At 46.2% G+C, this 14,430-nt stretch overlaps 1 protein-coding gene across 1 annotated transcript in view; it reads right to left on the bottom strand.

The window, feature by feature from the left end:
* The window catches only part of LOC107117647 (mitogen-activated protein kinase kinase kinase 5-like), a 155,628-nt gene that overhangs the window by 110,110 nt on the left and 31,088 nt on the right, over positions 1–14,430 (bottom strand). The window contains 1 exon segment of the mRNA XM_015419802.1: positions 1,435–1,574. Coding sequence (XP_015275288.1) covers positions 1,435–1,574 — 140 coding nt within the window.

Genomic DNA, 14,430 nt, shown 5'->3' with positions numbered 1-14,430 from the left:
AACCATCTCATCCTTTGCCGTCCCCGTCTTCTTTGACCTTCAATCTTTCCCAGCATCAGGGTTTTCTCCAGTGAGTGCAAACATGTCTTTCAAATGCCGGGAAAGATGCCTGGCTTTAAAGTTTGATGCGAACGTATCAAGCAAGCTAGTACTGTGAAAGGGTCATTATGGCTCCTGATTCTGCCACTTTCTCCAGATACTTGGTGACATATCTCTGCAGGTCTGCTATTGGTTCACTGACTTCAGCCTTTGAGAAGTTCCTGGTGGTGATGCACTGTGCTAAAACTGATGCTGCTTTTGGAAGAGCAGTTCTTCAGAGCCTGTTTCTTCAAGACGACCTGCAGATAACATCAGGTACATGGCTCCCTAGTCATCAAATCACCGCAGACTGTGACTGCAGCCATGAAATTAAAAGACGCCTGCTCCTTGGGAGGAAAGTGATGGCGAACCTAAACAGCATGATAAAAAGTAGAGACATCACCCTGCCAACAAAAATACGCATGGTCCAAGCAATGGTATTCCCAGTAGTCATGTATGGCTGCGAGAGTTGGACTATAAGGAAGGCCGAGCGCCGAAGAATAGATTCTTTTGAACTATGGTGCTGGAGAAGACTCTTGAGAGTCCCTTGGACTGCAAGAAGATCAAATCAGTCAATCCTAAAAGAAATCAACCCTGACTGTTCCCTGGAAGGCCAGATAATGAAACTGAAGCTCCAATACTTTGGCCACCAAATGAGAAGGGAGCACTCACTGGAGAAGACCCTGATGCTGGGAAAGATTGAAGGCAACAACAACAAATAGGTTTTCTTATGCAGACTCTTGTTCATCTTTTGCTTTGAATTTTGACACAGCATTGTTGTTTATTATAAAAGGTTACTGACTCCTGACATGTTTAATTTTTACTTTGTTTAACACATCTTTTACTTCCCAAATTATTTATGTTGTGAGGCCTTCTAGAACAGAGACAAGTTTCTTTAATTCCTTTCCCCCAAACCTAGGCTTCCAAACACTTGCACGATCTGCTCTCATACTGATGGGGTAAGAAATAAGAAAAATGTTATGTATTCATATACAGAACTAGGAAGATTTGCTTATGAATTGACAGTCACACTTTCACTTATGGATGCTTCTATGGCCAGAATGATGGTCGAAATCTACACTGGGAATAAAAGATACTTTCTTCTGGATCAAACAAGGGCTGAATATTTCTGAGGAGGGGGAGGAGCTGAAGGATCCAATACCATAACATGTTTCTGTGTGAGATCTTGCACCCCATACAAGGGGCATCTTGAGTCATTTGCTAACTACTGATAAAATATAATGATAAACAATACTAAGAAGTGTGTGAGTACAGAAGGTCTTGCTGTGCAATGGGAAATTACGGTGAATGACTCTCAGGTTCCATTCTTTTTTGTTCTACAGGGAGATCAATTACCTTCAGTGACTGCAGAGAATCTGTGTTTGTGTCACAGTAGAGAATAATGTTGTTTGCCATGCTGAAGCTCTCTCTGACTCCCAGATGATAAAAAAGAGAGGGCTGGCGGAAGGCATCGCTCATCTCCACTACTGCAATATCTGCAAGAGAAAACAATATTATAAACCAGTCTGTTCTAATGTTGTTAAAATCCAGTACCCAGATATTTTGCATTAGGCTGGCAACTTCTCTCAGAAGCCAGTAAACATCTAGCCTTCCTTTTTAAAATCAGATTTGGGTTAAGATGACTGATCTTCTTCAGAAGGAAGGGATTTCCCCTTTAAAAAAAAAATGTAAAAATTGAATCTTGAGTACATACGCCCATGGTAACAACTTCTCTTTGTAGCACATGGATTGAATAAATTAGCTAAGGACAATTCTATTGTAACATTTTGTATGCATGGGTTTGTTTGTTTTTGAAGTGGCACTACAATTGCTTACACAACACAAAAACATTATATCACAACTGTAACTCTTTACTGAAAAATCGTTTGCCAGACTCCATGTAATGTTTCTGCACAGCTTCAAAATGATATAAAAACTCAGTGGTTCTCAAACTTTCTTCCTTCAGAAAACTGTTTCCACAGTTTGTCTAGCGCAGAGTCCCAGAAAATCATGGAACACATTCTTAGGATACACAGTCAGTTCATTCAGAATGCTGGCCAGGCTTATTGGGCCATAATGCCAACCTGCATGAACTGAAGGTGGCTGCCCAGAATAGAGTTCGATAACTACAAACATTTTTTGTACTTTACTTGCACAAGGGGGGTGGGGATAAGATCTCAAAGGATTTTGTTACAGATTTTGTATGTGATATCATCCAGGAGATCTGGCATGTTCTCACCACCACCACCATTATAATATAACTAGGAATAAGGCCCGTTACGGAAATAAATACAACAAGCTCTAGAAAGAGGCTCTGGGTGGGTGCCCCGACCTTGGGCACTCAGCATCAATTTGCTGTGGCGACCTCAGCAGGGTATAATGACATAGAGTCCACTGTTTTCTCCAGGGGAACTGATCTCTGCTATTTGAAGAGCAGTTGTAATTCTGAGTGAACTCTAGCCCTTACCTGGAGACTGGCAACAACGGTTCCCCAGGAGGAAATGGCTGGTTTGGAGGGTGGAGTCTATGGCATTGTACCTGTCTGAGGTTCCACCCCTCCTCAAACCCCACCCTCTCCAGTCTCGACTCCACAAATCTCCAGGAATTTCCCAACTCGCAGTTGGCAACCCTATCTCTTTCCCAGCCAACTGTCAAGCTACCTTTACCTGCCCCTCTGACTTCAGTTTTCCATCTCTCCCCCCCCCCTCCCTGCAGCCTCTGCCTTGGAAAAGTACAGTCTTTCTCTGCAGTGGAGACCCAAGCAGGAGGGAAGCAACCACAGCAGGGTATAATGACACAGAGTCCACCCTGCAAAGCAGCCATTTTCTCCAGGGGAACTGATCTTTGCTATCTGGAGAGCAATTTTACTTCTGAATTATCTCCAGCCCTCACCTGGAGATTGGCAACAATGGTTCCCCAGAAGGAACTTGCTGGTTTGGAGTATGGAGTATATGTCACTGTACCTGTCTGAGGTCCCACCCCTCCTCAAATCCACCCTCTCCAGGCTCTGCCCCTCAAATCTTCAAGAATTTCCCAACCTGCAGTTGGCAACCCAATCTCCTTTCCAGTCAACTGTCAACCTACGTTTATCTGCCCCTCTGACTTCAGTTTTCCACCTCCTCCCCCTCCCTGCACCCTCTACCTAGGAAGAGTACAGTCTTTCTCCGCAGTGGGGACCAAAGCACTTCACATCATTCTCCCTTCCCCCTTTCAATCTGCACAACAATCCTGTGAAAGAGGACTTCCGGTTGATGGCGGCACGCTAGCAGACTCACCTCCCGGACCTCCCGGGGGTGAGGCTGCGCTCCAGCTGAAGGAGGGGGTGTGCAGGCTCACTACTCCCCCAGGGACCCGGCTGAAGGGACCCTGGCTATGGAGCTTTGGAGAGGTTGCCTCTTCGATGGCGTAATGCCGGAGAATTGAGGCACCTCTCCACTCTGATGGTTCTTCATGCTGAGAGACCGAATGGACTAAGTGACGCTGACCAGGGCAAGCGCAGGAGATCGAGCGTGAAATGGAGTGTAAACGAGGTCTGTGGACCGATTATGAACGTGAGTCGTTAAGCATTGATTAAAAAGAAAAGAAGCTCCCCACCCCCACCCCACGGAACAGAAGATAAGGCGAGCGGGGGAGGGACGCCTCCTAAACGCATAGACTTTAGAGCGATTGAGGGGGGGGGCAGAAGTATAGGTTAAAACTGCTAAGGAGTACTTACCAAGGCAAGTGCGAGCGTTTAAGCACACATTCAGAGACTTTCAAAGAGTTTGAGAAAGTAAACAAAGCGAAAAAGATGGCGGGGAAGAGGACGGAGAAAGAGAAACATCTGAAAGCGAAAGTAACTGAGAGCCCAAAAACGAGCCGGCAAAGACTTTGGCAGACTCCATGCGCCACATGCTGGACCAAATGAATAATCTTAAAGAGCAGATGACATCAATGACCCAGTGTATCACCACTCAAGAGAATTTTTAAGAGTCCAGCTGGGAGGGCCAGAGGAGGAAGAAAAAGAAGGGGACAGCAAGTCCAGTGGCGAGCTGGACTCGGGTTCTTCCAGAGAGGACTCTCTGTCTGAGAAAGGGGCAGCAGCTCCTAAAAGTCCTTATAAGTTGCAGAAAAGACTGGACAAGAAGAAGTGAAGGCTGAAGGACTCTGAATGGTGCCTTTGAAAAATTTTGAATTGAGATGCTTTGGGGTATTTCCTGATATCAGTTAAATTTAATGTGTGGGAAAAGTTAACAGACTATGTGACTCAGTTTGTAATGAGATTAATATGATCAAGACTAGATGTGTATTTAAGCTGATTAGAAGATCTCCTCTCTTGGGTTTTTAGTCAGTAGTGGGTATCTTTTCTTTATCCCCTTAAATGTAGTCCCCTTCCTTATTTCTGTTATAGTTTGTAGTTTTAATAAAAATGCAATAAAAAATTCCCCATCGGGGAGCAAAAAAACAACAACAATCCTGTGAAAGAGGTTAGGCTGAAAGTCTGTGAGTGGTCCAAAATCACCCACTCAGCTTCCGCAGCAAGAACCTGGGTCTGGCAGACCCTGCTCTGAAGCAGTAACTGCTATACCACGCTGGCTGTCCTAGGGGGCTCCTGGTGGTGAACAGGATCAAGCAGCCAGGCTTAGTTAAATCATGCCAGCCATGTGTCATCAAGTCACCCAGAGGGTGATGCCAAGACTAGGGTAGCCAACCTCCAGGTAGAGCCTGAAGATCACCTGGTATCACCAGACAACAGATTTCTCTCTTCCTCTGGAGAAAATAACTGCTTTGGAGTGTGGACTCTATGGCATTCTATTAAGCTGAAGCATCTCCCCTCCCCAAACTATTCTGTAGACTCCCCCACAAAATCTCCAGGAATTTCCCAACCTGGAGCTGGCAACCCTAGTTAGGACTGGCCCCCAAACGTTCCCCACGAAGGCCAAAGTAGGCCTGGAAATGGCCTCCTGCCCTGCCTTTATACTGACACAATCAAGATGGTTGCCTAGCAACAGCCACTGAGGGGAAAGTGAGCCCTAGGCTGAAAGTCTGTGAGTGGTCCAAAATCACCCACTCAGCTTCCGCAGCAAGAACCTGGGTCTGGCAGACCCTGCTCTGAAGCAGTAACTGCTATACCACGCTGGCTGTCCTAGGGGGCTCCTGGTGGTGAACAGGATCAAGCAGCCAGGCTTAGTTAAATCATGCCAGCCATGTGTCATCAAGTCACCCAGAGGGTGATGCCAAGACTAGGGTAGCCAACCTCCAGGTAGAGCCTGAAGATCACCTGGTATCACCAGACAACAGATTTCTCTCTTCCTCTGGAGAAAATAACTGCTTTGGAGTGTGGACTCTATGGCATTCTATTAAGCTGAGGCATCTCCCCTCCCCAAACTCTTCTGTAGACTCCCCCACAAAATCTCCAGGAATTTCCCAACCTGGAGCTGGCAACCCTAGTTAGGACTGGCCCCCAAACGTTCCCCACGAAGGCCAAAGTAGGCCTGGAAATGGCCTCCTGCCCCTGCCTTTATACTGACACAATCAAGATGGTTGCCTAGCAACAGCCACTGAGGGGAAAGTGAGCCCCACAGCAGGAAGAGAAGAGAATGGTTTGACAGCTGGTGACTCACCTCAGTCGCCAGCCAGCCGCGGAGGAGCCAAGCAGGAGAATCGTCTTCATCAGTTTATTCTGACAGGGGAAAGTGGCCAAGCCGGCAGTGGGCAGGGAAGAGGAGTGGCCCCAGTCCCCAGCCAATGACACAGAAGTACTCTTGAGTGGTGGTTGATGGGCCAATGGCTGATGGAGTGCACAGCACAGCCAATATTATATATAACTAGGAGGGAAGCCCATTGTAGGGAGAAGACAACGAGCTCTAGAAAGACAGGGGGGTCCCGTCCCGCGCTTTCTCCCACCTCCGCAGACCTCGGGGTCGGTGGGCGGTGACTGGCTTCCTGAGTGGCTGCGGTCGGGGGCCTCCGGGCTGCCTCGACGGCCATGCACCCCAACAACATGCCAACACCCTTCCACATGCAGGCTGGCTGCCTGCGTGCCTCGGCAGGCAAGTACAGACACAGTGGCAGCAGGCCCGGGCTCATCCTGCGGCTGGTGAAGGGGCCAGGTCACCCATAACATCGGATCGAAGTGAGGCCCGCCCACTTTCCCCCCTCCCCAGGCCCCGGGGCCATGCTGCATGCGGCGGTCTCCAGGCTGGCTTAACGGGTCTTTGGCCAGGCGGCGCACCAGCCCCCGCCCACTCACAGCCTGGTTGCTGACGTGGCTCGGGCCTTGGCAGGCCACGACGGCTGCGCTGGTGGTGGCAAGAGCAGGCTCGGGCCGATGACCTCATGGGCAGTGAAGGGGCCAGAATGCCCATCATCTCAGAAGAAAGAGAGGCCCGTCCCCCCCGCCCTCCCCATACCACTGGGCCATGCTGCGTCCAGCGGCCTCCAGGTTGCCTGGACGGCTCTTCGTCCCTGCAGTGCGCCAGCCGTCATGTGCTCGCAGGCTGGCCGCCAAGTCAGCTGGGGGTGACGACAACTGGCGCGGGGGTGGGAGGAAGGGGCTTGGCCAAGTGTCCAGCCGCTGGACTGTGCATTACATCCAGCGGCTCCGTGCATACTGAGGGCAAGCTGGTGGCCGGGGCTTGTGTGGGCGGGACCCCGCAACGCAGCCAGCCAACGTAGGCAGTGCCTTTGGTATGGCAGTTCAGGCGGCCAACTGATTTTGGCGTGCATAGAACTTTGCCACCCAAAATCACTTTTATTAATAAGGAGAGAGATGAATCTTTGTAAATTCTAATCATGGAAATGCAACCAGAAATTACCTCAGAAACAGTAACTAAATCTCACTGCAAAATGGGAGCAGTGTCCCCAGACCTTGATAGTTTCTGTTAAAATTACAAAAGATTTCAAAGTTCCTTTAAATTAGTTGAGAGGATGCTTTCATAAAACTATGAAGAGTTGTTTGACATACACAGAATGTTCCCTGTGTATTCTTCCCAGCCCTAAGATTCAGGTATTGGGAGGTACCAGGCCATGGACATACCACATTTTTAAGGTGTTCTGGCTAGTAATGTACCCCTTATCCTCAGACCTCTGTGCTTTACAATAACACCCAGCACAACATTGGTTCTTGCTGTTCCCTATTTGTGCCCACTGCTTAAACTGCCATCATCTTATATCACAACTTGGTCAGAAAATCTAAGAACACAACTTAAATTACACATAGCAAGATTTGGAAGAAAACTGCTGGAATTCGCAGATGGAACCACATTCAAATTTCTAGAAATCCGACAATTAACGGTTGCCCATGTATACAGTCATTAAGTAATGATGTCATATTCTGATTCACCTACAATTTTCCACAGGAATGAATCCACAAAGAATTATGTCAGAACTCGCTAGAGAGTTTGTGGCTATCCATCTACATTACATGCTTTACAATGAAAAGAATTTTCTGGATTTGGTATCTGCAATAAAGCTACAATCTTTTAACTTTTCCCTCATAATACTGCAGTACCAAAGTCCTCCTTGGCTGCCTTCTGCTCCTACACTGCCCCTGCAGATTATTATTTTTTTAAAGCAATCAATAAGATGCTTCTTCTTGTGAACATGCCATCTGTCTCTCTTACCACAACATTTTCTCTTCCCAGTTATTAAATAAAATGTGCTGATTTTTCAAAGAAAAAAAGGAAGCCAGTGAGACTACATAAAAAATGTGAAGAACCACTGTCTTTTTCTGGACAACAGAATAAGCAAGCAGGCTTTTTTGTTATCTATGACTAAGAGCATATTTCTAGCCTACAAAAGGATTCAGGATGATTAAAACCAAGCCTGTGAAGAGCTCCAGGAGGTTCTATCCAAATTGGGCAAGTGGACAACACTATGGCAAATGAAGTTCAGTGTACTAAGTGTATGGTATACTACACACTAGAACAAAACTCTCAACTTTGAAGAATATGCTGATGGAGCCAAAATCTAGTGACCCTGAGAGGGAAAAGACCTTGGGGTAGCAGTGGATAGGTCAATTAAAATGCTGACTCTGCGTGACATCAGTGAAAAAGGCGAACCAAAGCTGGAGATTATTTAAACAGGGATTGAAAATAAAAATGTCAGTATTACAATGCATCTATGGTGTGACCTCATTTGGAATATGATGTGCAGTTTGGTCACTGAATCTCATAAGGGCACTGCAGAACTGGAAAAAGTTCAGAAGAGAGCAACCAAGATGATTAAGGGATTTCCCATGAGGACTGGGATTTTTCAGTTTAGAAAAAAAAAAGACAACTGAGGGTGGAGACAATACAGGTTTATAAAATTATGCATGAAGCAGACAGAACGGATAGAAACATAGTGTTGGAAGGGACCTCCAGGATCATCTAGTCCAATTCACAACTACTCCCTGCCACACACCCAATGAGCTCTATGCCCAGAAGATGGCAAAAAAACACAACCCTCCAGGACCCCTGGCCAAACTGGCCTGGAGAACAATTGCTTCCTGACCCCAAAAGTGTCAATTAGCATTTCCATGAGAGTGTAAGAAAGGGCCACAAGAACTAAGCACTGAGGCAACCCTTCCTGCCCACCCTTCTCATGATCTGCCTACGTTCACAGAATCAGCATTGCTAGATGGCCATCTAGCCTCTGTTTGAAATCCTCCAAAGAAGGAGAGCCCACCACCTCCTGAGGAAGCCTGTTCCACTGAGGAACCACTCTAACTGCCAGGAAGTTCTTCCTAATGTTTAACCGAAAACTCTTCTGATTAGATTGCAACCCATTGGTTCTGGTCTGACCTTCTGGGGCAACAGAAAACAACTCCGCACTATTCTCTATATGAGAGCCCTTTAAGTACTTCCAGACAGTTATCATATAACCTCATATAACCTCTCAGTTGTCTCCTCTCCAAGCTAAACATACCCAGCTCCTTGAACCTTTCCTCATAGAACTTGGTCTCCCGGCCCCTCGCCATCTTCGTTGCCCTCCTCTGGTCACGTTCTAGCTTGTCTATATCCTTCTTAAATTGTGGTGCCTAAAACTGAATAGAATACCCTAAGTGAGGTCTAACCAGAACAGAGGAAAGCGATACCATCACTTCCTGTGATTTGGAAACTATACTTCTGATACTAGAGAAAACTTCTTCTCCTAGAACACCAGAACTAAGGAACACCCAATGAAGATTATGGGCAGTATATTCACGACGGACAAAAGGAAGTGGTACTTTACTCAATCAGTGGTTAAAATGTGGAATTCACTGGCAGAAGATGCAGTGATGAACACAAGCATAGGAGGCTTTAAAAGGTGACAGGACAAATTCATGGAAGACAGGTCCATAATTAGCTACTAAGCATGGTGACGAAAGGGAATCTCCAAAGGCAGAAAACAATAACAATATCTGTAATAAAAATAATTAAAAAGCAAAAAATCGATGTATGCACTATGTGATTGCAGACTGAATGGTATAATAGTGCAACAGGTTAAGCCAGAGCTTTTTTTGGCAGGCAATGAGCCTAGATATTAGGAATCCCCCTGCACTTTAGCAGGAGGCCTGGAATCATTAAGTTCACTCTTCCCAGTGCACCATTATATCATATGTTTACAAATATGTTATAATTTGTTAGATATTTCTAAGTGAGCTCAAAGTTTCAGCAGCAGTCTAATCTAGTGCAAACTTTGGTGGATGTAAGTCCATTAAAAATGATGCAATGGAATGAACTCTGCACAGAATTGGGATACATATTTTATTTTTAAAGTGGTGTGTCATGGGTCAATCAGGAGAGGATGATGCCTCAGGAGGAGAAGAGTCCTCTGTATCCAACTCTGAAGCAGCAAAAGCCAGCAAGCAAGAACTGTGAACTGCAGACTTGTCAGATTTGACAGCCAGCTGATGCAGAGGCAGTAGCACCTTCCAGCTTCCTTCCAACAGATGAAACCTAGGTGGTTGTTACCCACCTTCCAGTTTAACCCACACCCTTTGAGCGCTGGAGACTAAGACTTAGAATGGAGCTTCAGAAGAGAAGACAAGGTGCACATCTCCTGACCTGACATTAGGGTTGCCAATCCCTAGTTGGGGGTGGGGGATCCCCCAGTTGGAGCCTCACCCCCTGCTTTGGGGCTATCAGAAAGCGGGGGTGGGGAGGAATGGCTGCTAAGCACTCCATTATACTCTATGGAGACTGGTCGCTCCATTATACCCTATCAATCTATGGTATCTGGGGCTCTGAGGGGCTCTGTTTTTTGAGGTAGAGGCACCAAATTTTCAGCATAGCTGCTGGTGCTTCTTTTCAAAAAAATCCCTAAGTTTCAAAAAAATTGGACCAGGGAGTCCAATTCTATGAGCCCCCTAAGAAGGTGCCCCCACCCTCCATTATTTCCAATGGAGAGAGGGCACTTAAAAGGAATGCAGTCCCTCTAAATGCGATGGCCAGCTCACCCAGAACTCACTTTGGAGTCCAATTGCGCTTCTTCCCTCCCCTCTCCCTGATCCTCCTGGTAAGTCCCCTGCTGACTTGTCGGGCTCACGTGGCAACCCTACATGAAGCCAGCTGCTTGCTGATGATGCGTAGCTGCGAGGTTACTCCTTAGCAGTTGAGTGCAAGTAAGACCTTCCAACAGATGCCTATAAAAGCTAGTCAAGGGAGACTGCTTGGTATGAAAGCAATAAATGGATTCAAATGGAGTTCTACGGCTGAGAGTGACATTTAGGAGTGACAACTGAGAATTCAGAACAGTGAAGGAGAGTTAAGCAGAGTGAGGGGAGCAAGGAGAATCATGAAGTAGGGAGTAGGATGATTAAGGTGCGTGCATGATCCCTATTAGGTGTTAAGTTCCAGTTTCTCTTCTTAAACACCTAATAGGGATCATGCACACACCTTAATCATCCTACTCCCTACTTCACGATTCTCCTTGCTCCCCTCACTCTGCTTAACTCACTCTGCCTTCACTAACTTAAGTATTTTGAGACAAAGAAGCTTATCCTTGCTTATTTAAGCAGTGATTTCCACAGTTTTAAAGACCTGTCTGTATAACAAAACAGCTACTTGATTGTGACAAACTATCTGTTGATATTTATACTAAGTTACCTCATTTCCTTTAGCCTTTTGTTACTGTCTATGGGATTTTCTTGGCAAAGATACTGGAGTGGGTTGCCATTTCCTTCTCCAGTGGATCACACCTGGTCTGAGTTCTCTGCTGTGGCCTGTCCATCCTGGGTGGCCCTCCATGGCATAGCCTGCAGCCTATCAACCCTGACTGTTTCCTGGAAGGCCAGATACTGAAGCTGAAGCTCAAATACTTTGGCCACTAAATGAGAAGGGAGCACGTACTGGAGAAGACCCTGATGCTGGGAAAAATTGAAGGTCAAAGAAGAAGGGGACGGCAAAGGATGAGATGTCATTGATGCAACGAACATGAAATTGAGCAAACTTCAGAGGACAGTGGAAGACAGGAGGGCCTGGTGTGATCTGGTCCATGGGGGTCACAAAGAGTCGGACTTGATTGTGCGACTGAACAACAACAACAACCTCATTTCTGTGATATACCTACCTGACCATTTCCCCTCAAAAGTTAAAAAAAGCAGTTTGTTGATTTTGAATTATCATCAGCCTCTCATATGTGGGGTTGCCAGTGCCCAGGTCGGGGTGGGGGTGTCCCCAGTTTGGGGAGTTTATGCCCCCCCAAAGCCACATCCACAGTCTGTCCCACCTGGTTGTTTAAATGTATATAGAGATATGCTGACCCAGCCTACAGAACTGAAGGAATGACTGAAATCCTTGTTCGGTCTTTGTCTGATAATGGCACACGAATAGGGTTGCCAGGTCCCCTCGTCATGCAGATGGGCAGATTGGTGGGGCATTCCAGGATGTACTCAACATGATGACATCACCCGGGAGTAACGTCATCATGCTGGGGACGTCGCACAAGGGTGCTCTGGTTTGAGGGCAAAACTCGATGGTTTTAAGCCGGGTTTACCATAGAGTTTTGCCCTCAAACCAGAGTTTCTCTGGAGTGATGATGTCACTTCTGGGTGATGTTGTATCAGGGATGTCCCAGAATGACCCCCAATCCCCCCACCTGCATGACGAGGGGATCTAGCAACCCTACTCATGTGCCATTATCAGACAAAGACTAAACAAGGGCAACTCAAATGATAAAAGGGTTTGGACAGTTTCCCTATGAGGAAAGGTTAAAGCGCTTAGGGCTCTTTAGCTTGGAAAAATGACGACTGAGGGGTGACATGATTGAGGTTTATAAGATTATGCATGGGATAGAGCAGGTAGAGAAAGAGGTACTTTTCTCCCTTTCTCACAAGACAAGAACTTGTGGGCACTCAATGAAATTGCTGAGCGGTCCGGTTAGAATGGATAAAAGGAAGTACTTCTTCAGCCAAAGAGTGATTAACACATGGAATTCACTGCCACAGGAAGTGGTGGCGGCTACAAGCATGGACAGCTTCAAAAGGGAATTAGATAAGCATATAGAGCAGAGGTCCATCAGTGGCTATTAGCCACAAGGTATAGATAGGGACTCTGGGGCAAGTGATGCTCTGTCTTCTTGGTGCTTGGGGGGGGGGGGTCAATAGTGGGAGGGCTTCTAGTGTCCTGGCCCCACTGGTGGACCTCCTGATGGCACCTGGTATTTTTGGCCACTGGGTGACAGAGTGTTGGACTGGATGGGCCTTTGGCCTGATCCAACATTGGCCTCTCTTATGTTCTTATGTTATGTTCTTCAGTTCCATAGGCTGGGTCATTGTATCGCTAATTCATTTAAACAAATGGGTGGGACAGACAATGAAACAAAGAACAAGAAAAGGAACTGCCCAGCCAAAGAACTAGAAAAATGTAATGTAGGAAGTGGGGAATCATTATAGCCCCTTATGTGAAAGCAATCCAGCATTTCACAATTAGTGGTACAGTAACCACTGCTAGTCCTTTATTTTGGTTCTATTGTGAAGGTGAGGAACAGAAAATTGTCTGTCCAGGCAAAAAGGAATAGGAAGGATTTCAAAGTCAACAGAAAGCTTTCAACTTATTATAGGTACACAGTGTTTATATTTAGTTACATGTAATTGCAATATTTATTAGTTTAATTTTCATATCACCTCTCCAGAATCCTGCTTGAGGAGATAAACCCTAACCCTATCACACATTTCTTTCTATTGAAGCTCTTTAACAAGTAGCTAAATCAGCATAGTAAGCATTTCAAATACTAATGCAGGGCAGGAGTCAGGTAGATAAGAGCAACAGACATAAGACAAGTTTCAGTTCTGTTTCTAACATACAAACTGCAGTTTTATCATCAGTCCTAGTGTTGATTAGAGTTTAAACCTGCCATGCCCAAAACAGAAATAAATGGGAGAGTAAAGAGCATATCCCATATGCTACCTGCTGAGCTATCTATGCTTCACAAGGTCAAAAGTGAACAATTATTAACAAACTTAAATAATAGACATGGCACATCAGCTACTCTAGCTAGGCAACAGGACACTACTCAGGAAAAAATGGTGCAAATCAGTTCTTGGAAGCTTGTCCACTAAATGATCAAAGGCACTAAGATAATGGGTTTGTTTAAAATGAAAATTAATGCAGAAACCTCTGCAGCATGGTGGGAATGTGTGGAAGACCATATTTGTTGTCATTATATTTTGCTGCAGGATAGCTGGCTTTTTCATATTGATAATGTTACAAGTCCTGTATGCTTCACAAAGAAAGGTGGAACATAAATAGTTCAAATACAGTCATTACTACTGACTATGTCTACATCTATATATATAAAAGAAAGTCCCCTCACTGTAAAAATCAATGCCCAGGCCAAACCGCTGGACCTAGAAATACCAAATTCGGGGAGAGCACTCCCACTGTGGCATAGATGCTCACTAAGAGGGGATTTTTAGAAATTCGACCCCTAAGGAGGTCAAAAGGGGTAAAATGTGCTCCACCCACTGATTGCTATGTGGCTGTCAGCAAGCTGCCATGATGTTCTGTGTTGCTGGTACTTCGGTACAGTTGTTCCCCCCCATCCCCCTCCTTCCCTGCCTGTGAGCTGTTATTGTACTCTGCTGTAATGCATAAGCCAAGCAACTGGAGGTCGTCTTGTGGGATGCTGGCCCAGCCTCCTGGATGGCTTCCAAAACACTCCCCCCCCACCTCCTACACCTGACAGGCAACTGTCTGTCTGGTGCAGAGCGGATACAGGGTACTTAAAGCCATCAGAGAGCCTGCCCCAGCAGTAACACCATAGTGATCCTGCCAGCCCAGCCTCCACAGTGGCTTCTAATAGTCCTCCCCCCTTCTACACTGAACAGGCAGCTGCCCGTCAGGTATAGGAGAGGAGGTGGGATGCTTACAGCAGTCAGAGAGGTTTGGTCAGCAGGATTGCTCTAGC

The sequence above is a fragment of the Gekko japonicus genome, unplaced genomic scaffold (genome assembly GCF_001447785.1).
Source record: "Gekko japonicus isolate JY-2015 unplaced genomic scaffold, Gekko_japonicus_V1.1 scaffold2191, whole genome shotgun sequence".
Taxonomy (NCBI): Eukaryota; Metazoa; Chordata; class Lepidosauria; order Squamata; family Gekkonidae; genus Gekko; species Gekko japonicus.
The sequence above is the reverse complement of the archived record's forward strand: the minus strand, read 5'-3'. Positions and strand labels throughout refer to the sequence as shown.